Here is a 21896-nt window from a genome sequence, read left to right as displayed (position 1 = left end):
CAAAGAGTCATGAAGTATATTCGGCGTGTCTACCTATCTAGACTATACCCTAGTTTTCGCTGTTTCCTATGGAACTCGGCCATAGCCCAGCCTCTACGGTCAGGGCCGACCCCAAAGCCCTTCCCGCCTAAGTGACTCTCTGTTTACTCCTTAAGCATATAGCACCAGGCCTCTCTAGCTAGGACGACACCACTACCACTGGGATTGGGGTCAGGTCCTAATTGCGTATTAGGTAGCGAGGAGCGTACGAGCCTGATGCTCCTCGCTAGGACGACACCACTTCTCCCAACCCAGTAGTAGGCCTTAGTGCGAGTAAGGTAGCCAGCTCCTGTCTCTTTATACACCGACATGCGCGTCTGTCCTCTCAAGCCATATAGACAGTCTCGTAACCGTACGCCCTCTTTCGGAGCTGCGCTTGGTCGTTCCGTGGCTGCCATTATATGCTACGCCCCGCGAGCCTTGACAACTCGTTTCGCGTTACCTAGCGCGGTCTCCCGCCTCTAGGCCGACCATGTCTTGCAAAGGGTTCGTATGTAGCATCCTCACCGGCAAAGCTAGTCGTAACCCTCACTAACCAAGCTTATTTCCCCTCGTACGGCGTGTTTCCTTTCGGTGGCTTGTGTCTTTCCAAGTATTGTCCTCCTCCTGTCCTCCTTAGATTGCCTGTTCTCGAGGTTTAACAAGGTCTTCGGTGGGACGTAGGAGGTCGAGAGTAGGCTTGTGCTCGTAGCTTAACAGGGTCTCTCGCGGTCGACCGGGACGGCGCGTAGGGGGCTTGTTCTCGAGGTTTAACACGTCTTTACGCGTCGTCTCGGCTTTCCAGGACTATACTCGTCAGTCTTAACAGGGCCGATCGTACATACCCATAGAAGATTCGGCTACCCTCGCGGCCAGTCCTGCCCGACCGTCTCAGAGCGCGTGTAAGCTGAGGGTGTCCTGTCGCGTCAGTAGGCGATACCACATCCGCAGGATCGATAGGTCCTGTTTCGGTTTCGAGTACGAGTCGAATACTGACGTGTCGGATGGTTTTCAAATCAATTCCCTCTTTTTTGTAGTTGTCGTATCCGCGTCCTTGGCCATCCGTGGAGCTCCGTTGAGCTTCGCAACCGACCACAACGCGTTGGATTCATCTTGGCTTCGCTGCAAGCAGCTACTGACACCGGACACCACGAGAAGGTGTGAATCCATCGTCCCACAGGTCTCGCAAACCTGTGCTCCGCGTGTGCGCAGAGGGCTAAACGTCTTGGCACCTACTAGTTTTTAGCCTAAATCTTTAGTTAAACCATAATAAAGAGGCGTTTAACGTTTATTAGGCTATAGGACTAAATATTCAGTAAAGTTATTATTATAGTAAGAAGTTTTTTATCATAAGTTTATCATAAAACTATCATAAAATACGTAAACCTTAAAAAGAAAAAAAGCGCACCTACTACCTATTCAACTCATCGAGTTAAACGTTTAAATAATATTAAACGTCTACTCGGTGAATTGAACAGGCAGTAGGTGGCTAGTCTACTATCCGTACGTATTACCGCTAGACCACTAGCACGAGTGGGTCTAATTTAAGCAGAAATTTTGAGCTTTTATTATATAACCTAGTACTAAAGGTGGTAGACTTGGCGGGCGCGGGCGGGCGCTACTAGTATTTTAGAATAGTTACTATCTTATCATAAACTCTATATTAGTATAAACTCCGTATAAACTCCGGTGTTTATCATAAACTGCCGTTTATGCCTATACTTTATAAAAAATACTTGGGTGTGCACGCTAAGGTAGGTACTTCGTAGGTACATACTATAGGTGCTAGGTATGTGTGCGTAGTGTATCTGTACAGCACAGAATATACATACAGCTCATGGGCTCATGGAAACTCGTGTCTTCTCCTTCAACGAGTCCAAGAAAAGGAGGGAAAGAATTCAATCGCTCACAGTCTCAGATACTCTATCATTTCTATTTCATTATTCTTCTATAGTGGCGTCTGCTGGTCCACAGCGTACACCTAGTGAATCTTCGCCCACTCTCTGTACCAATCTAGACACCCACTGTTGGCCACGCTGGCACTCGTCTTGATGTGCGTCCCGCTCAGGATCTGCTTGACGGCGCCCTCGACCTTTTTGCCGTTGGTCGTCACCGGAATCTCGGGACACTCGTCCACGATCTTGGGCACGTGGCGGGCACTGAGTTCCTTCCTGACCACGTTCTGCACCTGCAGCGCGAGGTCGGTGGAAAACTTGTGGCCCTCGGCCATCTTGAGAAACAACACCACGACTTCGTCGGTGTCTTGCTCGCGGCGCCGGCCTATGCACAGCGCGTCTTCCACTTCGGTCTTGAAATGCTCCAGCAGGATGTTGTAGATTTCGCTGGACCCGAAGCGGACGCCCATGGGGTTGAGCACGCCGTCGGATCGCCCGAGCATCCAGATTCCGCCCGTTGCAGGGTTGAACCGGACAAAGTCGCCGTGGTGCCAGATCGGGTGGCCTGTCTTGGCGTTCTTGAACACTTCAAAGTAGGAGGAGCGATAGCGTGCTTCGCCCGTGGGGCCTGGAGGCCAGAACATGCACGGTTGGCAGGGGAATGGGACGGTGCAGACCAGTTCGCCGGGCTGGCCGGTCCCGGAGATGTCGACGCCGTCGGCCGAGAAGGCTCTCACTGCCATGCCGAGGCCTCGACATTGAATCTCACCCGCGTGGACCGGCAGGACCGGGCACGGCGCCCCGAATAGCGAGATGATGTCGGTGCCGCCGGTGATGGAGCCCAGCAAAATGCCCGGATGAGGAGAAGGTGGTGAAAGGTTCTTGTACACGTATTGGAAGGTGCTTGGTGCCAAAGGCGAGCCGGTGGAGAAGATGGACTTGAGGGAGTTCAGCGTCGCGCTCCGAGGCGATTCCTCCCTCGGAAGCGTGTGAGCTTGTTCTAGAACAGACAGGTATTTGGCCGAGGTACCAAAGTGGTTGATCTGGAGTTCGTCGATCAAAAGCGGCATGCTCATTTGCTTGTGTGGTTGGAATGGCGAGCCGTCGTATAGGACAATGGTCGCGCCTCCGGCCAGCCCTGAAACCAGCCAGTGCCACATCATCCACGTCACTGTTGTGAAGTAGAATAGTCGCTCGCCGGGCTTGATGTCGGACTGTATTAGATGCTCTTTCTTATGTTGGAGCAGCGTTCCGAGAGCATCGTGGACAATTGGCTTGGGCACTCCTGTGGTGCCGGACGAATATAAGATATAGACAGGATGCCCGGGCGGTAGATATGTGAATCGAAGAGGTCTGGCGGAATCACCTTTGGACAGGAATGAGGAATACATCTCGACAGTGGTGCTTGGCTGACTGGCTATAGAAGGAAGATCGAAGGGGTGGCCGGGGATGGATTCGAAAATGACCAGATTGCGGACAGATGGCAGCGCCGAAACAACCTCAGACACTTTGCTGTGTGTCTCGTGGGTCTTGCCGTTGTATGTCACGGCGTTGTCGGCAAAGAGAAGGACGGGTTCGATCTGACGCAGTCGGTCTAGGACCGCATGGACACCGGTATCAGGGCTCACACCGGACCACAGAGCACCCAGTGAAGTCGCTGCCAGCATGGCCACCACCGCATTGGTATGATTGGACAGATACCCGGCGACTCGTTCTCCTTTCTTCACGCCGTGGGCGTCCATGGCAGCAGCGCATGTCCGGACACGCTCACGCAACTCCGCCCAGGTCACCTGTTCGCGCGTGGTCTCTGTAGCTGCAATGATCGCGAGAGAGGCTGGGTTTGGATTGGAAGAGGGAAACAGCAGATTCTCGGCGAAGTTCAGCTCGCAGCCGGCGAAGAAGGCGGGTTTGGGGAACATTGCAGCGGACTCGTCCAGGACCTGGTGCGATATGTCAGGTTGGCGGGCAACATCATTTATATTTTTTTCTCTCTCTCAGAGGTATAGGGTGTCCCGTACAGATTCATACTGCTTGCTGGCCTTTATCCCGGTATAGTGCCATATTTCCTCCCAGAAGGCGCTGGGATGATCCACGCTCCATTGCCAGATGTCGTGGTAGGACGAGGCGGAGATACCGTGCTTCTTTGCGACGTGCTGCTGGAAGGCGTAGAATTCGGTGGACTCGGGACGAGGATGGCGCCAGAGTTCGTCAGACTCAGCGGCCTCGCCATTGACGCCGTTCTGCGACATGATAGATCACTGTGTACTCCGTAGGATGTGAGGAAGCTGTTCTACTGCCAGTCTGGTTTTCTATGTATACGAAATGCGGCCTGCGCTCGACTTTTTAGTGGAGCCGAGCCACGGGTATTTACGGTGCCAACTTGCCCTGCGCAGAATTGTTGAGCCTCGCACCCGGCCGCAACGGTTTCTGGCAGGACGAGCTGGTCAATCTCCGTCATCTTTGGTAGGTCGTATATATCGAATGTATGTAGCATCTAGGTAGAACTGGCAATCCAGGCATTGACAATGAAGCCTTGGTCCTACGATCGTCGATCCCTAAGGTAGGTAGTCCGTACGGATACTGGTCGATCAACTCTTGCACAGAAAGGAGATCCCCAACACTCTTGATCAGATAATTAGCCCTGTACGGAGTACGGATACGGATAAGGAGTCGTGTGCTCGATACCCTGGCTACTAACTACTACTAGCCCGACCGAGCAACAGGAAGCTCTTCTCCCTTGTACGGAGTATCGCGCGAAATTCAATGCTAGAGGATGCGAGGATGCTAGGATGCGCCAAGCACCCAGGGGCAGACGCCCAATCCAGGCAAGTGTCTCCTCTGTTTCCACCCTTGCCGCCAATTGTAGGGGCGCACTACAATGCCTAAGTAGCCTAACACAGCCCCCGAAATGAGGTCCTCGCGCCTATTGGAGCCAGTGGGAAATCCAAGCCAATTTCACGCCACACCCACGCCCGCGCCCATAAAAATCTCGGCCTTTTGGAGCCCCGCCTCGCCTAGAACTCGGTCCTTGAAATCTGCAAAGTGGTGCCCTAATAGCCTCAGGAGCCCGCCGCATCCTCCAGTCCACTGTCCCAGTGTCCAGTAAGCTTCAAATTGGATCCAGAAGTGGTTCGCGTGCCCTTCGTGTGCCTGTTGTATGTACGTCCGTATGTTTCTTGAATCTCCTTTGTTCAGGAGAGCTGTCTATCTGTCGATTTCTCTTTCTCCCTCACTCTTCACTGGCAATCGGCTGCGTCTTCCTCAGTTCTCTCCGCAGACCTCGCAGCCACTGCCACTGCCACAGCCAGTGCGGCAAGACTGCGGCTGAGCGCGGGCGGCTGCTGCAAGGGACGCGCTCCCTTTCATCCAACCACAGCTCGTCCCGGATCAGAGCGGAATCTCCCTGTCAGCCGGTCAACCAGCCAATCTTTTCTTCTCTCTTCAAGTTCGTCATTCCACACAACCGTTCGCAAACCTCCTTGTCGCGGTCCAATCCTGCCACTGCCACTGCCAACCTGAATCCTTCGATACCTGTGCAGACAGCTCTCTCTGCGACCCTACGACACCTTTCCTCTCACCGCAGCCCAACAAGTTGCTCGTCCTCACTCGGACCAGGTAGCAACACCCCGAGCGCCCTTTTCCTGCACCGCCACCGGCTTTGCGCGTTCCTCCACGACAGACAGAGCTGTGAAGGTGAAAGGAGTCGACCGGTTCAATATCTTACGCTTTACGTCGCGTCGGCGGCGACGATTGTGTCGAGGACTCTGTCTTCCCCCACCTCGAGCCACACTGGTCCATTGATTTGGCCATGCCTCGTCGATTGTCCAACGCCCCTTTAAGCAGTTCACCTCCGACCCCTTGGCCGTCCTTTTCGCCGACTGAAAAGGGCGGCAGCCTTGTTAGCAAGACCTCTCAAAAAGCTAGCAAAATTGCCCATTTCTTCTCCACGTCGCCAAAGACAAAGGACGCACAATCAGCCGCAGCTGCGCTGCTCGCGGCAAGCAAAGCTCAAGAGCAGGCCTTTTTGGCCTCGGGAACGCCAATGCCTAGCGTGCCCTCACTGTCATTACCGAGCATCTCGTTGTCGACCGCGCGTGCCGACTCTGCAAATATGGATGAACCTCCCACCACTCTTTTTCAGCCACCGTCGCCGGCAGAGACGAGAAAATTGGCAAAACAACATGCCCAGTTTGGCCCCTTAAATTCACAGTCCCACCGATACCCGAGCAGACACCAAGGTGGCGAGTTTCCTGATCCTGTCATGGACGAGCCACCCTACTACTATCTTTTGACCACCTACATTTCTTATCTCATCCTCATCATCTTTGGGCACGTCCGTGACTTCTTTGGCATGAGGCTCAAAGAGGACAATTACAGGCACCTCAAAGCACGCAACGGCTATGCCGCGCTAAACAGTGATTTTGACAATTTTTACGTCCGTCGCCTGAAGATGCGCATCAACGATTGTTTTAATAGACCGACCACCGGCGTTCCAGGACGCTACATTACTTTATTGGATCGCACCTCCGAGGACGGCAATCTTCATTTTAACTTGACGGGAACTACGACCGAGACTCTGAACATGAGTTCCTACAACTATCTGGGCTTCGCGCAATCTGAAGGTCCTTGTGCGGATTCCGTGGAGGAGGTGATTCGAAAGTACGGACTGTCTACTAGCAGTGCCCGAAGTGAAGTCGGCACGTCCGATCTCGCCGTGGAGTGCGAGCAACTCATTGCCGAATTCGTGGGCAAAGAATCGGCCATGGTTTTCTCCATGGGCTTCGGCACAAACGCATCCATCTTCCCTGCACTCGTGGGAAAGGGCGATCTGATCATTTCCGACGAACTCAACCATGCTTCAATTAGATTCGGGTCCAGGCTTTCCGGTGCCATGATCGCGTCTTTCAAGCACAACGACATGGCGGACCTGGAGACCAAACTTCGTGAGGCAATCTCCCAGGGTCAGCCTCGCACCCATCGTCCGTGGAAGAAAATCCTGGTTGTGGTTGAAGGCCTATATTCGATGGAGGGTACCATGTGCAACCTGCCAGGCCTCGTGAGGCTCAAGAAACGGTACAAGTTCCACCTTTTCATCGACGAAGCTCACTCGATTGGTGCACTGGGACCCCGAGGAAGAGGCGTTTGTGATTATTTTGGTATCGATCCATCAGAGGTGGACATACTCATGGGAACACTTACCAAGTCCTTCGGCGCAAATGGCGGTTATGTCAATGGCGACAAGGCCACCATTGACAAGTTGCGTGTCACCAATGCTGGAACAATCTATGGCGAAGCACCTTCACCGGCCGTACTGGCTCAGATCATTGCTTCCCTCAGACTCATGAATGGAGAACTCATCCCAGGTCAAGGCGAGGAGCGTCTTCAGAGAATTGCATTCAACTCACGGTACCTCCGACTTGGTTTGAAACGATTGGGTTTCATTATCTACGGCCATGATGATTCACCTATCATTCCACTCCTGCTCTACAATCCGGCTAAGATGCCTGCATTCTCCCATGAGATGCTCAAGCGCAAGATCTCAGTCGTCGTGGTTGGATATCCGGCCACGCCGTTGATCTCGTCTCGCGCTCGATTCTGCGTCTCGGCGGCTCACAATAAGGACGATCTTGATCGCTTCTTGGCCGCTTGCGACGAGATCGGGAATGTCCTCCAGCTCAAATTTTCCAGCGGGGTTGCCGGCGGTGCTCCTCCTCTGGCAGAAGGTGTTACTTGGGAGTTGGAACAGAGCCGGAAACGATTGGAAAAGCATGATAAGGTTGCCAAATCTCTAGTTCATGTCCCTCGATGGAGCCTGGACGAAGTGATCAAGCGGGGTGTCCAGGATGTCAAAGTGCCCCTTCGGTAAAGGTCACTGCTCGTGCTGCATGTCGACGCAAATTACTCTGTATGAGGGTCAAGGCGCTCCGCCCATTGTAAATGGAGTTTGGGAATTCATGGGACACGCGATTTCACAAGACACGGCCAGGACTGTTTCAGAGGACATGGTCCCTATAGGGATACAAAGACGGAGTTTTACAGGGTCAGGGTCACTTGCATGGGGAACAGCCGGCTTGCTCGGAGACTACAACCGTCCATATCTTGTAATGCACAACTTGCGAATATCTTTACCCACCATCTTCTTGTTCCCAGCCCGGCTAATGCCCCCGGTACGTGCCCGGGGTATTCGCCAGTATAGGGCGTGGCTTGGAAGTGAGGCGACAAGCTCTTCACCATGCACAGTCCTTATGGCGCAATGAGGCTGCATGAACTCAAGATGCAAACTTGTTTAATAGATCTTGAGCAGGGCAGCCAACGAAGCCTATGCGGAGACTAGATCCTGCAGCACGCAAGCCTTGCACAAGTCTGCTCGAGAGATCAGAGAATACGAGTACAAGACTAGTGCGAGGCGTGCGCGTTTAAGACTCGTTTCCACAGATCGGAAACTCCCACTCGGCCCAGCTGTAGGGCGGTCGGCTGGTCTTGAAGCCACCTGGCTCTATCTCAGGGCACCGGTCGCCTACCCAAACATTTTTGTTGTACTCCGTACTGGTCTTTATGCAGTTTGACCTCTCGGCGACAGCCACGGACATGCAGGGCAGGAGACCGTCATTCAGAATCTCGATAGCGCTTCATCACGAGACACATCCCTGTTCATTGGAACATATCTAACTGCTGGACGGTGGTTTCCACACACACTACTCCGTACAGGGGGTCGCCAGAGGCGGCTTGCAAAGTGCAGGCATGGATTCACTGGAGGCACCTGGAGGGGAAGAACATCGACCGGTGGCTCGTGCTCTGGTCGGGCGTAGATGGGCATTGGGCGTTCGGACGGCAGAGGGGTTGGCTGTGTTCTTCACCGCTCTTCTCGTGGCAACTGAAGGCTTCGGTCATGAGATCACTTACGCGCGCGGGACGGGAGGACTCGACTTGAGATGGGCATGGTTCAACAGAATTGCAAGAACAGATCAGGGAGGCGGTTTGCGAAACTGCAAACAATGTATGTGTTCGGAGTACTCTATACGCAGGATGCAGGCCCCAGGCCTCAGGGCTAAGGCTCAGCCCGTCACGTGGGTGCCTGCGCTGCGCTGCATCTTTCCGACACCACCAGCATCATTCCACTTCAATCTTTCAACCGACACAACAACACACAATGGTCTGGTCGCTTGTTTGCTGCCTGCTGCCAGCCCTGACATCGCCCTGCTGCAATCTGCAATGCAATGCCTGTGTCTGTGACGAGATTGCCAAGCGAGTCGCCCATTTGCTCGACTCTTCACACTCCATGTTCCGCTACTGCATGCATGGGGCTAACGAGGCCATTGCTTTGCCTCTTCTTCCAACGAAGGGCCACCATCCTGGACACCGCTGTTTCACGGGCGACCCTGCCTTTACCTGTCCTTTCCTCGTCTTCACAGTCCCATGCCCCGCAGCTGGCAAGACGCGTATTGAACCTCTCTTCTCCCTGCACACCCCAACCCGCCCTTGCACAGTTCTCCTCGGCATTGGCCGGCTGCCTGCAAGGCAAACGTCGCGGATGTGCCTCGCTAGGCGATCAACCAGACCGGTCTCGGTGGCTTATAAGACTCTCGGACCAGCTATGATCTGTTCTACTCTCAAGAAACCCCCTGCCCGCATAACTATCAGTCGAGCTAACCAGAATCCTGCTGGCAAGAGGGGCTTTTCTGTGGTTTCATGTCACTACAAACTCGCTGGGCGGCTTCTGTCTCTGCATATGCTTTCCCTACTTCCCGCCCATATCACTGATCATTCCCACACTTCTGTGCCCCACCCAACCTGAGTGTTTCTGTCTTGCCTCCGTGCCTCCCTTCTGTCAAAACGCATCCTCACGAGATACAGACCGCAGCTGGCTTGTCCAGTTTCGTTGAGCAGACCTCTAGCAGAATGGAGCCTCCTCCTCCACCAGACCATTTTGGTCCGGTAGACCCTCACACACACCCTATGGACGGGGTGGTCGATGATGGGTATGAGCCTCCAGTCGAGTACGAAGAGCGCAGACCTAGCGTCCATCAGCGCATATCTGAAATGTCTCTGCATGACAATTTCCAGGAGCTCCATCCACGAGTCGAGCACCAGAGAGGGTTCGTCACCCCAGCAATAACGCAGGACTATTTATATTACCGCTTCAACAAAAATGGCGAAGATTGGAGCTCTGCCATCAAGACCACCATCTCTGCGCCCATTGAGCAAATTGAGAAAAAAGCAAGGAAAGGCAAAGGCGACGGCATAGCCTTGGAACAGTTGATTCGCATGTCCCAATTCCGGCGAGACCAGATTGAAGAAGCTGTACGCAAAGCCAATGCTCATGAGGCTGGTGAGGCTCACTGGGAGGTCGCTTATATCAAGTCCAAGAAGGTGCTCAAAAGAAACCATACTATCGTTGTTCCGGAAATGGACGTCATCCTAGCAAGGACGAAGAAACCCAGAGCACGTGCTAGGCCTATCAGCGGAGAAGTCGTGAATGTCATCAATCAAGGCAAACAAGCTAGTGACAAGGCTGCGAAATATAGCGAGGATGGCTATAATCGCCCACGAAAGGATGCGGGATTGGCCCTGTTAGTCGACCCAATCGCTAACCTGCCACTTTTTGACCTGGACGGCACGCCGCGGGACGAGCTTGGTCCGATCCATTTCAATAATGCTGGCCTCCCACCTCAGATCCCCAGAGAGAAGCCACTCGGAGCGAAGCTTGAGCGCATGGAAGAAGATAAAGGGGGGAAACGCGACAAAAGCCAAAAACGCAGCAAATCACGCGACAAGAGTCATTCTCACGAGGATGGTATCTTCGCGGTGGGCGCCGGCGGCGAGTTTGGTGATGGCTTGGATCCTCCTCCCGCCGAGGTAATGTTTGGCGAAGTTGCACCCGACAAACGAGGCCGGAGAGGAAAGTCTCCCCACGAGCATCCGGAAGTTGTCGGCGGGGATGCTTCCAGGTCTTACTCTCGACGGCGAGCACAGGCTGAAGCCCGTGGTCAGTCGCGCGAAAAGTCTCGCTCCCGTAGAGGATCAGTGCATTTTCCACATCCGCACACACAACAATTCTTTGATGTTGCCAGCTCATCGTCGGAAGCCAGCGAATCTAGTCACTATGGATTTGACTATGCAGAGAGCTCAAATACCTCAATCGGCAGTCCGGGAGGGGTCCCTCGTCGAGGAAGTTTGGTTCGTCCACAAGCGCACCCAGACACAGTCTACAAGAAACACCATCGAGGACCCACTCGCTCCATGTCATATGCAGACAAACCGTACCATGGTGAACAGCACATCATCACCCCTGCGCGGTCTCACCGGAATTCCTATATTCTGTATGAGCGGCCAATCGAAGGAGCCAGATACGAACGCCCACCACGACCCGTGAGACAGATGACGATGCCGATTCTCGAGGGAAGACAAATCGTGTATCCTGATCCGCCCCAACCAGCTCGATCTCAGGAAGTCGTGGCCGTGCATCGCGTGAGTGATGTCCCCCTTACTCGCTATGTCTCCGCCGAGTCTGGCTTGCCTATCCTGCACTACCCAGACGAGGACGGCGACTTCTACTTTCGCGATGACATCGACAGGCAGAGTTCGAGGGTCGAAGACTATCAACGAGAGAGGGTCAGAGAAGACTTTCTCAAGCAACGTGAACAGGAAGTTCATGCTAGGGAACGAGAACTGGCCTTTCGAGAAGAAGAATTGCAAAGATTGAGGCGGCAACCAGAAAAAGAGTACTACGACGACAGAGTGAGAAGAGAGAGGAGGGGTTCACGTACGTTCTACTACTAAGTTGTGGCAAGGCACTGTGGCTGTTGTTGCAGTGACGAACAGGCCTTGCGTGTTTTGTTTTTTCGATTGATGTCTGTCGCTTGAGATCAAGTGTGTTACTCGATTCGAGTTGAAGGATCCATATGCGGAATTGACAAGGAAACAGCTGAACTTGGAACAAGAAGTCTGAAGGAGAGCTTCCGTTAAGTAGGCAGGAATGAACACCATTTTGCGGTGCGAAATGAACCAAACGGGAAGGCACTGTCGCTTCTGGGTTCAGAGTGCAAAGCCTTCTATAGATCCTGTATCTCTCCACTAGCATCGCCGTGAGGCAGGGATCTGATTTTCGGGCCTCCTCCACACCCATTTTCTAAAGCGTAATAGCTGTCATTCCTCAAAACACCAACCAACGCTTTTGCTGTCACCTTCTCGCGATTACGCCCTCCCCTTCCGCCTGGGCCGAGCATTCTTGTCGCGTCTCTTCTCCTTGGCTCGCCGCTCCTTGACCATATGGTCGACGGACCTGATTTCCTTCTTGCCGTGCATGCCCATGCTCGAATCGCGCTCCTGGGCCTTTGTAGTCTTCTGCTTCTGCTTCTCATAGTCGTCGCGCAAGCGGTCGGGGGCCTTGGGCGCCTTTTGGGACTTGTGGAGGAACCGCTTGCCTCCCAGGCCATCTGGGCCGGCATGGCCAGTGGCCCCTGCTCCAGGCGTGGCGTTGCCTTCGGCCTCGCCAACGCGCGGGAAGCGGCCGACGCGATTGTCCTTCCTCCAGCGATCGAAGCGGCCGCTCCGGAAACTGGCGGCGATCTTGACTCCGGATTCGCCGCGGACCAGCCGCTTGTTGTTCTTGGACCCGTCGTCGTCGTTGTCCCGGCGCACGTATTTCTTGTGCCGCTTGTCCCAGCGCATGATGGACCGCGCCTCCCCGAACTTCTTGCCCGACTCGTCCATGGCCAGGTCCATGGTCACCGAGCGCGCCGCCTCCGCGAAGTTGGTGTTGCTGCCCGAGTGCACGCCGTAGGCGCGGTCGTCGGTGAGGTTGGTCGACGAAGGGTGGTAGGACATGAAGTTCTCCGGGTCTCGGAACGAGCTGCCGTCATCGCCAGATGGGTTCGCCTTCTGCTTTTTCGAATGCGGTTCGGAAAATGTGATTTCGAGCTCGGATGATGACGCCGTCGACATGGCGTCATTTAATTCGGATTCGGATTCATCCCCATTGGCGCCTGGCGTTGGTTTCCCTGCAGACCCAGCGGTGGCATCTTCATCAAAGGTGCCCTTTTGGGCTTGCGCGGCGTCTAAAGACTTCTGCTTCCGGTTCGCAAATCCGGAGCGGATCTTCCTGATAGCATCTACGGCATCTTCGTTGTTCTTACGGCCACCGCGGCGAGCTCCAATCTCGAAGATTGATTCTTGTGGTCGAAAGCCTCCCACTCGCGCAAGCATCTTCTCTCTTTCTGCTTCCAGGTCATCCGCTCGGTCGTTGAAGAGAGGGTGTAATTCTGACCACGACTGGGCGGACACGAGCTGTTTCGATCTCTTAGCGCTCTCTGCCGATGCCGAGTTTCGTGTCCGTTGGTACAACTTCTCGCCCTTGTCTGCCACGGAGCGAAGCGCCCCCAGATCTGCATCGCGATCCAGAGACTTTGACACCCATTCACATCCGGTTTGCAGTTCTTCTCGCCGAAATGATCCAACCACCACATCCTGGGCGAAGTTGACGTGGTCATTGTTAGCCCGCCCCACTGTCAGTTTGCGCCCGAGGAACAACTGCAAGTCAAGCAGGTAGGGGGCATCCGCATCTCGGACCAAACTGTAACTCCATCCCTTTTGGCCTGCTCTCGCCGTTCGACCAACTCGGTGGAGATATATTTTAGGCTGTGAGGGGAAGTCATAGTTGATGACATTGGCCAGTACCGGAATATCAATACCTCGCGCAGCCACATCGGTCACCACCAAGATATTTGTCTGGCCGGTCCGGAATGCATGGACTTGGGTCTTCCGGGCTGTCTGGTCAAGGGATCCATAGGCATATGACACGGCATATCCAGCCAGCCGAAGTAGCTGTGCAAGGTATTCAACATGATGCTTGGTCGCAGCGAAGACAATGGTCGAATACGGATCGGAACTAGGACCGCGGCTCTCCTCCGTATCTTCCCTCTTCCGCTTTTTGCCAGGCTTGGATCTTTCTGTATGCGTCGTAGATGAGATCAACTGGGAACTCGTCGGGACTTTGATGATGTCTTGGAGCAGATGCAGTAAGGCACCCTCCTTCTCAGAGGACTTTAGGGTGAAGAACGCGCTTTGCAGATCGGGAGAGATCTTGCTGTCAGCATCCAGACGGACCAGCACTGGATCTTGCAGACCAGCGCGGGCAAACTCGACCAGTGTCTTTGGCAATGTCGCAGAGAAAAGGAGCGTCTGCCTGGAAGCCGGCAACGCATGAAGAATCTCCGTCAGTTGGGCGGCGAATCCCATTTCAAATAATCGGTCAGCCTCGTCGAAGACAACATACTTCATGCTTGAAAGATCCAAGCTCATCTCAACTTTCAGGTGAAGAAATCTTCCGGGGGTAGCGATGATTATGTCGGGATTATTGGCCATGGCCGAGAATTGTTGCTCCAGGCTGTCTCCGCCCACGAGTAGAATAGATCTCAGGTCTGAGCCACGTCCAAGTTCCTTGACCACCTGTAATGTCTGCAGTGCCAGTTCTCTTGAGGGCGACATAATCAATGCTCTGGCTCCGACTTTGGAGCTATGAACTTTGAGCTTTTCAATCAGAGGGATGACGAAGGCCGCCGTCTTGCCCGACCCTGTCCGCGCCATTCCCACGACATCCTTGTCATTGAGAAGAAGTGGTATAGTCTTGCGCTGGATCGGCGTAGGAACAGAAAATCCCTTTCTCGTTATGGCCTTGAGAAGATTGGCGTTGAGGCCCATGGCCTGAAAACCACCGCCCTTTTTCACCGTTCGGCCTTTGAGGTTCGAGCCCTTGCGATTTGACGCTGCTTGTTGCGCAGCAATGATGGTCTCGTCGTCAAGGCCCGAGTCGTCTGCCATAACGTCCAGGTCATCACCGTCTTGTAGAGCCCCATTTTGCCCGTCTGAGGGAGATGTGTCGAAGTCCGCATCGCCTCCGAACAATGCGCTTCCGATATCGAATTCATTTTCGGAACGTGCAGGGGAGCCCGCTCGTCTACCCATGGTAGCGGTTGAGAGCTGTGGTACAGCGATCCAAGAAATCTAGGTAGCCTGCTTCACAAGTCCAGCCATTTTGCAACCTCTGTTGGACAGAAGTAGGTTTTCTCTTGACCGGTCCAAAATCGCCTGCGCCTGGCAACGAAGTCTCCAAAAATTTGTGTCACCGCCTTCGCGCCAGAGGTTCCAGCGGTCCGCAGTAGTAGTTGTGGGGCGGGCAAAGCACTTAACGCGTCTCGATTCTCGATTTGGCACGCGTCTGCCTCATGACACAAATATCCTCTTTTGTTGGTTGAAGAACTACAGCAATCAAGTGCGTCAAAATGGGTTCGTATGCCACCGCTCCGCGTCTGAAATGGCGCTGACTATGCTAGATTACGGATACAACAACAAGTACTCGACCTCTTACGGCGCGAACGGTGCTACAGATGGTGGCGGTTTTGTGGCAGGTGAGCCGCAGAGCAGCCCTGCAGGCGGAAAAGTAGGTACACAAAGATGATCAGATTACGTGCACTGACTTGCTCTTGCAGGGGGGCTATGGAAAAGACACAGTTCGTCCCGTCACGATTAAACAGATCATCGATGCGCAGCAACCCCACCCCGATGCAGATTTCCGAGCAGATGGAGAACCGTTTGGTCAAGTGCGCACTCTTGAAGAAAGAGTCATATCCAGTCTTCTGACAATAGTCCAGGTAACTTTCGTGGGACAAATTCGAAGCATCAGTACGCAGCCGACGAATATCACATACAAGGTCGACGATGGCACGGGAATTGTCGAAGTGAAACAATGGATTGACGGTGATGCAAACCCAGATAAGATGGACGTCGAGCCAAATAAACCGAGACTGGTTGAAGATGGCTATTGCCGCGTCTGGGGAAGATTAAAGGCCTTCAACAACAAACGACATATTGGAGCGCACATCATTCGTCCGATCACAGACTACAACGAAATCTTCTATCATCTACTCGAGGCCACTGCGGTGCATCTGTTCTTCACAAGAGGACCACCGCCGTCCGCTCAATCCAACGGACAGAAGACTGGAGCTGCAAATGGAGTGGGTGAATCACGGCAAGAGTTTGCTACTGCTGGCGATAGTGCACTTCCCAATGTTTCACCGCTTGCGCGTCGGGTGTTCAATACATTGAAGAACACTCCGCAAAGCAATGAAGGTCTTCACGTCCAGATGATTGCTTCTCAGATGGGAATGCCTGTGAGTGATGTCTACAAGGGTGCGGAAGAACTTTTGGCTATTGGCATCATTTTCACAACAGTTGATGACAACACCTGGGCAGTATTGGAGGCTTGAGCGAGGTGTGGTGCTGAAATAGTTCTCCTCTTCGAGACTGTATGGTGAGAGCAGGTCGGCCAAGCCTGATATGGACTGTATACTACGATGATACGAAACATGACTCTCGCTGCAGTTGCTCAATGTCATCGGCTGGAATGCCAGATGAATACGCAACGTCCTGGCAAATGTTGAACGAAGACCTCGTTGTTTGTCCAGGCACGCCCGATTTTGTTCAGACAGTCGATCTCGGCTCAAGCGGTGAAATAGGGGTACTCCATCAATCACTATCATGGGCCCGTTCTTCCTGCATGAATGAATCCATGACTAGCCTCTATGCTCAATGCGATGCTAGGAGCGGGGATTATTTCCGCACATAGCGGTAAGCCAGACCCCGACGAAACCCCTCCCGTCTAGCATCAGAGTGGGATATCTGCATGATGTATGATGTTTCCCCAGACCAATTTTGCCACGTTTCCGCCTCTGGTGATCGTCTCCCTCATTGGACGGATGCTGGTCGAAGTCCGTTCCCGATCTCTTGATGGATGTCCATTATTCACCTTAAACGAGTCTTCCAGGCAATCCAGGAGTCACTCCCCTCTGCACAGCGTCGACCCTCTGGGGACCGACCCACGTGACCTGGTCCCCCAGGGGCGAGCTAAAAAAAAATGGCCCACGTGATGATAAGATGATCAGCCAGCGATAAGAACCAGCTGAGGCCAGCAACCAATGGGCATCGCATGCGCCAACTCTCGCCTCAATGTCGCTTGCGACCAATTTCCGGCTAAGCCTGAATAAGCATCTCGATGCGGTGATAGCAACATCTCCTCGTTCCTTCTCCTCCTGCTCATCCCTTTGCTTGGTTGGTGGAGCAGACACAAATGCACCTGCACTGGCACAGATACGGATACACCACCGCCAACCTCCGAAGCAGCACGACTTGACAGATAGCACTCGTCACACGCTGCTGATGGTGAAGGGCCTTGCTGCAATCCTAACAATAGCGTGGGGAACAATCTCTGCCTCGATCACTCAGATTGCGTGAATGCCGACGTTGACTTGCGCCCTCCCTGCCGTCGTCCGACCTTGACTCCATTCTCTCTGACCATATCTGCTTTGCCAGGTAGCGCCTAAAGTCCTTGACAGGTTGCAGATTGATAAAGCTCCGCCTGGCCCCAGACAGCGGCTTCTCTCTCTTCTACTTTACAATCAGCCTCGAGGCCTCGCACAAGCATCGCTGTTTCTGTCGCTCTCGACAACTGCCGTGCCTGTACCGTCCTTGGAGCTCCGACGCTCGCTCGCACGCCTTGCCCTCATCAGTAGCCTCGCGGTAGGCAGCATTTTCGATACTGCCACATTAGCAAGAGCGATTGTGTGACGGGAACAGACCAGACATTCAGTCTTGATTGATCTCCTCTGCGAACATCTCCTTCTTTCCAATCCTCATACCCAACCAGGTCAAAGCTGATGTCGGTTGATCTACGTGCATCCCGTACTTGTCTTCGCTTTCCATCTCGAGTCGTCACCGTCTCGAGAGCTCAGCTTTCTTCGGTTCACACTGGAGATCTTACCAGACCCATTGATAGAGGTTGATTCGACCAGATACAACAGTAGGTGGACCGCCAATGTTTGACCATGCCACTAAAATCACGGGAAAGGACAGAAGAAGAAGAGCCGAAAACTGCTAAACACCAAATCGTGCAATATGGCTCTTTCTACTGCTGCCGGTCCAGTCTTGGACGCCGCGATAGTCCACGAGAAACGAAGCTCGATAGCCGACAAACTTTCCTCGAACGCTGCCGATAAGGATGGAGTCCGCATCGTTGCTCCACATGAGTACAAGGAAGCCGCCGCCTGCCTAGCAGAGGCATTTCGCCACGATCAGATCGTGCGGTATGCGATCGACACCCCCGATCGGATGCACCTCTCCGAAGAAGAGCGCTTTGATTTGCACAGAGCCGCAATGGAGTATGTCACCTACGCCCACTGTCTTCAAGGACTGGTGTTGACGGCCGGGGACAATTACGGTTGCGTGGCACTGTGGTTGCCGCCGGGCAAGAACATTGACGACTGGTTCACGATGCTACGGAGTGGCTTGTGGCGACTTAATTACAAGTTGTCTAAGGAAGGAAAGATCCGGTTTTTCGAAGAATTCTTGCCCTTATTGCACCATACCAAGCAGGAAACGCTGGGCGAGATGGATAACAACTCCTGGTATCTCAACTATGTCGGAACCAAGCCCGAGTCCCGCGGGAAAGGGTATGCACGCAAGCTGATCGAATATGTCACGAAGCGGGTAAGAATCTTCCCGATCTTTCCGTTCTTGCGCATCAATTAATCATGGCTGTCACAGGCCGATACTGAAGGGGTCCCCTGTTACCTCGAGAGCTCCCATGATATCAACATCATTATATATGGCAAGATGGGATTCGAGCTTCGGAAGCACATCTATTTGCGGCGAGCCGAGGGCAAAGAACTTCGAATGGATGTCATGGTCAGGGAGCCACCAACGACCCGTGAGAAGGGTGACAACACTGCCACTTTGAAGTCAGTGTGAGCACTACCGTTGGTTGGTCATCATGCAAGAAGACTGCCGACAGGTAACGTCACGGGACGGCTTCAAGGGACTATGTACCAGGTAGAGGCTGGTCGTCGGACTCACCAGGTGTCAGCGACCTAGAGAATAAGATGCATGGTTTCAATGTAATCTGATTTGTTTGCATGGCGCTGTTTGACAAACTTCACTTAAGAGTGTCTCTGTATCCGGATCTGTATCTGTATCTGTACTGAGTAGAGCCAGGGGCCGGGGTGTGGCTGGTGCTTGGTGGTCGGGAATAAATAATTGAGTGACAAAGACAACGTCACCGTGAGCATGCACACTTGCCTGGCGACTCCAACAGTCCTTTGAACGGGCTGCGTGTTTCAGGCACCTTACCAACCATCTGAGAAGCAGCATACGCAGGGCTCGTAATCTTATTATTTCTGAACCCTCCAGCACAGCCTCCTTCCATCTATACTGCATACTCTGTTCACTCTCTTGGTCCCCTTTTTCAATTAATCATTTCACTGTCCTTCTTTCAGCCGTACGACGCCCCATTCCCTGAGCGCTGTGCAACCATGTCCGCATTCCCCTCGAGATGACAGACCACTGGACTCGCGCTCCCGACTGAGTCTCGCTTCCACTCTTTCGACGACCTTGAATTCCTCTCTCTCATCCGTCTCCATGCCTGCCTCCTCGACTTCGTCCTCTTCACCTCCGCCGACACCCTCTGGCCGGCGGGTGCGGTCCTTCGCTCGAAAATGCGAGCGCGCTTGTTGCACCGTCGCCACCTACTTCCCACTCGCTTTCATCTACAGTCTGACAACATGGGCCGTGTGGGTGGTGACATCTATTGGGTTTGGGAAGGGGCGGTCAAGACATCTGTGGTGGCTGATACAAGCCGCTTCCGTCCTAGGCATTCTCCTCTACGGACTCGCTAATCTGTCATACACGGTTGCGGTCTTTACAGACCCAGGGTCACCGTTACAATCGTCGAAGGGCTCGTCGAAAAAGGGGCGGGGAAATTACTCGATACTTCCGACAAACGAGCCAACAAACAGCTTGACTGACGTCCAACATATCACCGTCTCGTCTACTGGAGCCCCAAGATACTGCAAGAAGTGCCATACCCCGAAACCAGACCGGACGCATCACTGCTCAACATGTAGACGTTGTGTGCTAAAGATGGACCATCATTGTCCTTGGCTAGCCACTTGTCTCGGTCTGCACAACTACAAGGCTTTCGTGTTGTTCCTGATATACGTATCCCTCTTCTGCTGGGTATGTTTTGCCAATTCGGCCTGGTGGATGTGGAAGGAACTATTTGAGGAGGGTGGATATCTGGAGGAAATCGCGCCCGTCAACATCGTTCTTCTGGCGGTGATCTCTGGCATCATAGGTCTGGTGCTGACTGGATTCACCGGGTGGCACATATATCTCTGCGTGAAAGGTCAAACTACAATTGAGAAGCTGGAAAGGACCCGGTACCTCAGCAGCGTTAGGAGACGTGTGGAACGTAATCGCCAGGAGCATCAATTGAACCATCACCGACGCAGCTCGGAAGGGGTCGCCGAACGACTGCAACGAGCGGGCGAGCAGATTCTCGAGTTCCATGCCAACGCTGTCCCAGGGGCCTCGCGTTTTGAAGAAGGTGAAGAACACACCTCGCCAATCCCCAGTGCTTTTAACTCCATCCGTGGTCAACCATCGTATCCTCAACACCCAAACAGGTACACCCACGATCATCATAACGGTGGTCAAAACAATGACACGCCTGCTCTTCGAGCTCTACGAAGAACCTATTCCAACATCGAAGCCGAGCGCGAGCGCACCCGGTATGCAGAATACCTAGACGACCGAGAAGCCGAAAAACTACCCAACGCCTTTGACTTGGGCTGGCGCCGAAATTTGAGACACCTTTTTGGCCCGACACCCATCTTGTGGGGGCTTCCTGTATGCAACACTACGGGGGACGGCTGGCGGTGGGAGGTCAGCGAGAAATGGATGGTTGCGCAGGAAGAAGCTAGCAAGCGAAAAGAACAACGACTGGCAGCCATGATGGATCAGAATGCTTATGACTCAGAACAATCGGACCACACGAGGATCCGGGGCGGTGCCGGGGGCGGTGCTCCTCCACAATACCAATACGCCCAGTACGAAAGGGACCGCGATCGTGAGTCTGATCACTATGACCAGGACGAAGGCTTGTACGGCGACAACGACAGTACACCTCGAAACAATGCGGGTCGAGGCGTCTATTCACAGAATGCAATGTCCATGAAACCCCTTCCCAACCACAACTACGAGTCAGGAGCGGATCGTGGCCGGAGAAGACAGAGAAGAGACTCTGACAGGACGCAACCTGGCGAGCCAGGCCGCAAAGTCCAGGGCAGCAGCAGTAGCAGTAGCGATGATAGTGACGACGATGGCGATTTGGACCTTGGCTACGAGAATTACGACAGTGCTGCTGCTGCCAGGAGTCGGGCGCGAGGCAATCGGGCGAAGGTGGTTTAGGCGCAACACTAGGACAAGCAGTCTGGCAATCTGTGCTGGCACAACAAGCCAAGCGGCTGTGTTTCCGTCGTGTGTGAGCGTACTCTTGCTCCGAAGTGTTTCACGGGAAATCCATTTATTTCTCGTTCTTCTGGATGGTGGCTCGGAACGGGCAGGGCAGGGCAGCCCTAGGATGTGGCCAGAGCGAAACGCAGAGCAGAATGGGTCTTTGGGGCAGACACCAGTTCCACTTTGGATAGCAGTGATGTCCCGACCAGTAAATACCATCTATCACGCCAGAGCTCATGGACATGTAATGATTGATAAAGGTACGGTCCACCTAGTATCATTGTAATCGGGAGAGCTCTCCAAAGAACATTTTCACATTGGATAAGGCCAACGTCTCTAACAATCAATACTACCTTTCAATGAGTGGTCGACAAGCATGATAGACGATAGGCGAAGGATAATAGATCATCGATCATAGATCATTTTGCAGCTTATTTCCTTTTACGTCAAATAATGCCACTCATTGTACAGTATCTCCCAAGTCTGACGGTCACTATAGCAATGAGTGTTGCCAGCAGGACCTGTTGGGACGACGATCTGGTTTCGTAACGTGGATACGGAGAGGAGAGCCTGCTGGCAAACTTAGGCACTGATATTAAGCATTCCCAGCCTGCCCTTCAAGCAGAAGGCTGGTATAGA

General features: G+C 53.5%; 7 protein-coding genes across 7 annotated transcripts; 5 read left to right on the top strand and 2 right to left on the bottom strand.

Annotated features, from left to right (window-relative positions):
* Window positions 1-1999: 1999 nt before the first annotated feature.
* A1O3_04871 (acetoacetate-CoA ligase) lies at window positions 2000-4162 on the bottom strand (the record flags this gene model as incomplete). Its single annotated transcript, XM_007734999.1, has 2 exons — window positions 2000-3853; window positions 3932-4162. The coding sequence occupies 2 exons, from the start codon at window positions 4160-4162 to the stop codon at window positions 2000-2002; spliced, it is 2085 nt and encodes a 694-aa protein (XP_007733189.1).
* A 1559-nt stretch (window positions 4163-5721) lies between these two features.
* On the top strand, window positions 5722-7779 carry A1O3_04870 (serine palmitoyltransferase; the record flags this gene model as incomplete). Its single annotated transcript, XM_007734998.1, has 1 exon — window positions 5722-7779. One exon carries the CDS (start codon window positions 5722-5724, stop codon window positions 7777-7779), a length of 2058 nt encoding a protein of 685 aa, XP_007733188.1.
* Window positions 7780-9812: 2033 nt separating this feature from the next.
* On the top strand, window positions 9813-11693 carry A1O3_04869 (uncharacterized protein; the record flags this gene model as incomplete). Its single annotated transcript, XM_007734997.1, has 1 exon — window positions 9813-11693. One exon carries the CDS (start codon window positions 9813-9815, stop codon window positions 11691-11693), a length of 1881 nt encoding a protein of 626 aa, XP_007733187.1.
* Window positions 11694-12107: 414 nt separating this feature from the next.
* A1O3_04868 (ATP-dependent RNA helicase dbp10) lies at window positions 12108-14876 on the bottom strand (the record flags this gene model as incomplete). Its single annotated transcript, XM_007734996.1, has 1 exon — window positions 12108-14876. One exon carries the CDS (start codon window positions 14874-14876, stop codon window positions 12108-12110), a length of 2769 nt encoding a protein of 922 aa, XP_007733186.1.
* A 349-nt stretch (window positions 14877-15225) lies between these two features.
* Window positions 15226-16177, top strand: A1O3_04867 (replication factor A2; the record flags this gene model as incomplete). The annotated part of the gene is made up of 3 exons (XM_007734995.1): window positions 15226-15351; window positions 15401-15506; window positions 15558-16177. 3 exons carry the CDS (start codon window positions 15226-15228, stop codon window positions 16175-16177), a joined length of 852 nt encoding a protein of 283 aa, XP_007733185.1.
* Window positions 16178-17861: 1684 nt separating this feature from the next.
* A1O3_04866 (uncharacterized protein) lies at window positions 17862-18713 on the top strand (the record flags this gene model as incomplete). The annotated part of the gene is made up of 2 exons (XM_007734994.1): window positions 17862-18452; window positions 18510-18713. The coding sequence occupies 2 exons, from the start codon at window positions 17862-17864 to the stop codon at window positions 18711-18713; spliced, it is 795 nt and encodes a 264-aa protein (XP_007733184.1).
* Window positions 18714-19880: 1167 nt separating this feature from the next.
* A1O3_04865 (uncharacterized protein) lies at window positions 19881-21209 on the top strand (the record flags this gene model as incomplete). Its single annotated transcript, XM_007734993.1, has 1 exon — window positions 19881-21209. One exon carries the CDS (start codon window positions 19881-19883, stop codon window positions 21207-21209), a length of 1329 nt encoding a protein of 442 aa, XP_007733183.1.
* Window positions 21210-21896: the final 687 nt, after the last annotated feature.

The sequence above is a fragment of the Capronia epimyces genome, assembly GCF_000585565.1.
Source record: "Capronia epimyces CBS 606.96 chromosome Unknown aczIQ-supercont1.4, whole genome shotgun sequence".
Lineage (NCBI taxonomy): Eukaryota > Fungi > Ascomycota > Eurotiomycetes > Chaetothyriales > Herpotrichiellaceae > Capronia > Capronia epimyces.
The sequence above is the reverse complement of the archived record's forward strand: the minus strand, read 5'-3'. Positions and strand labels throughout refer to the sequence as shown.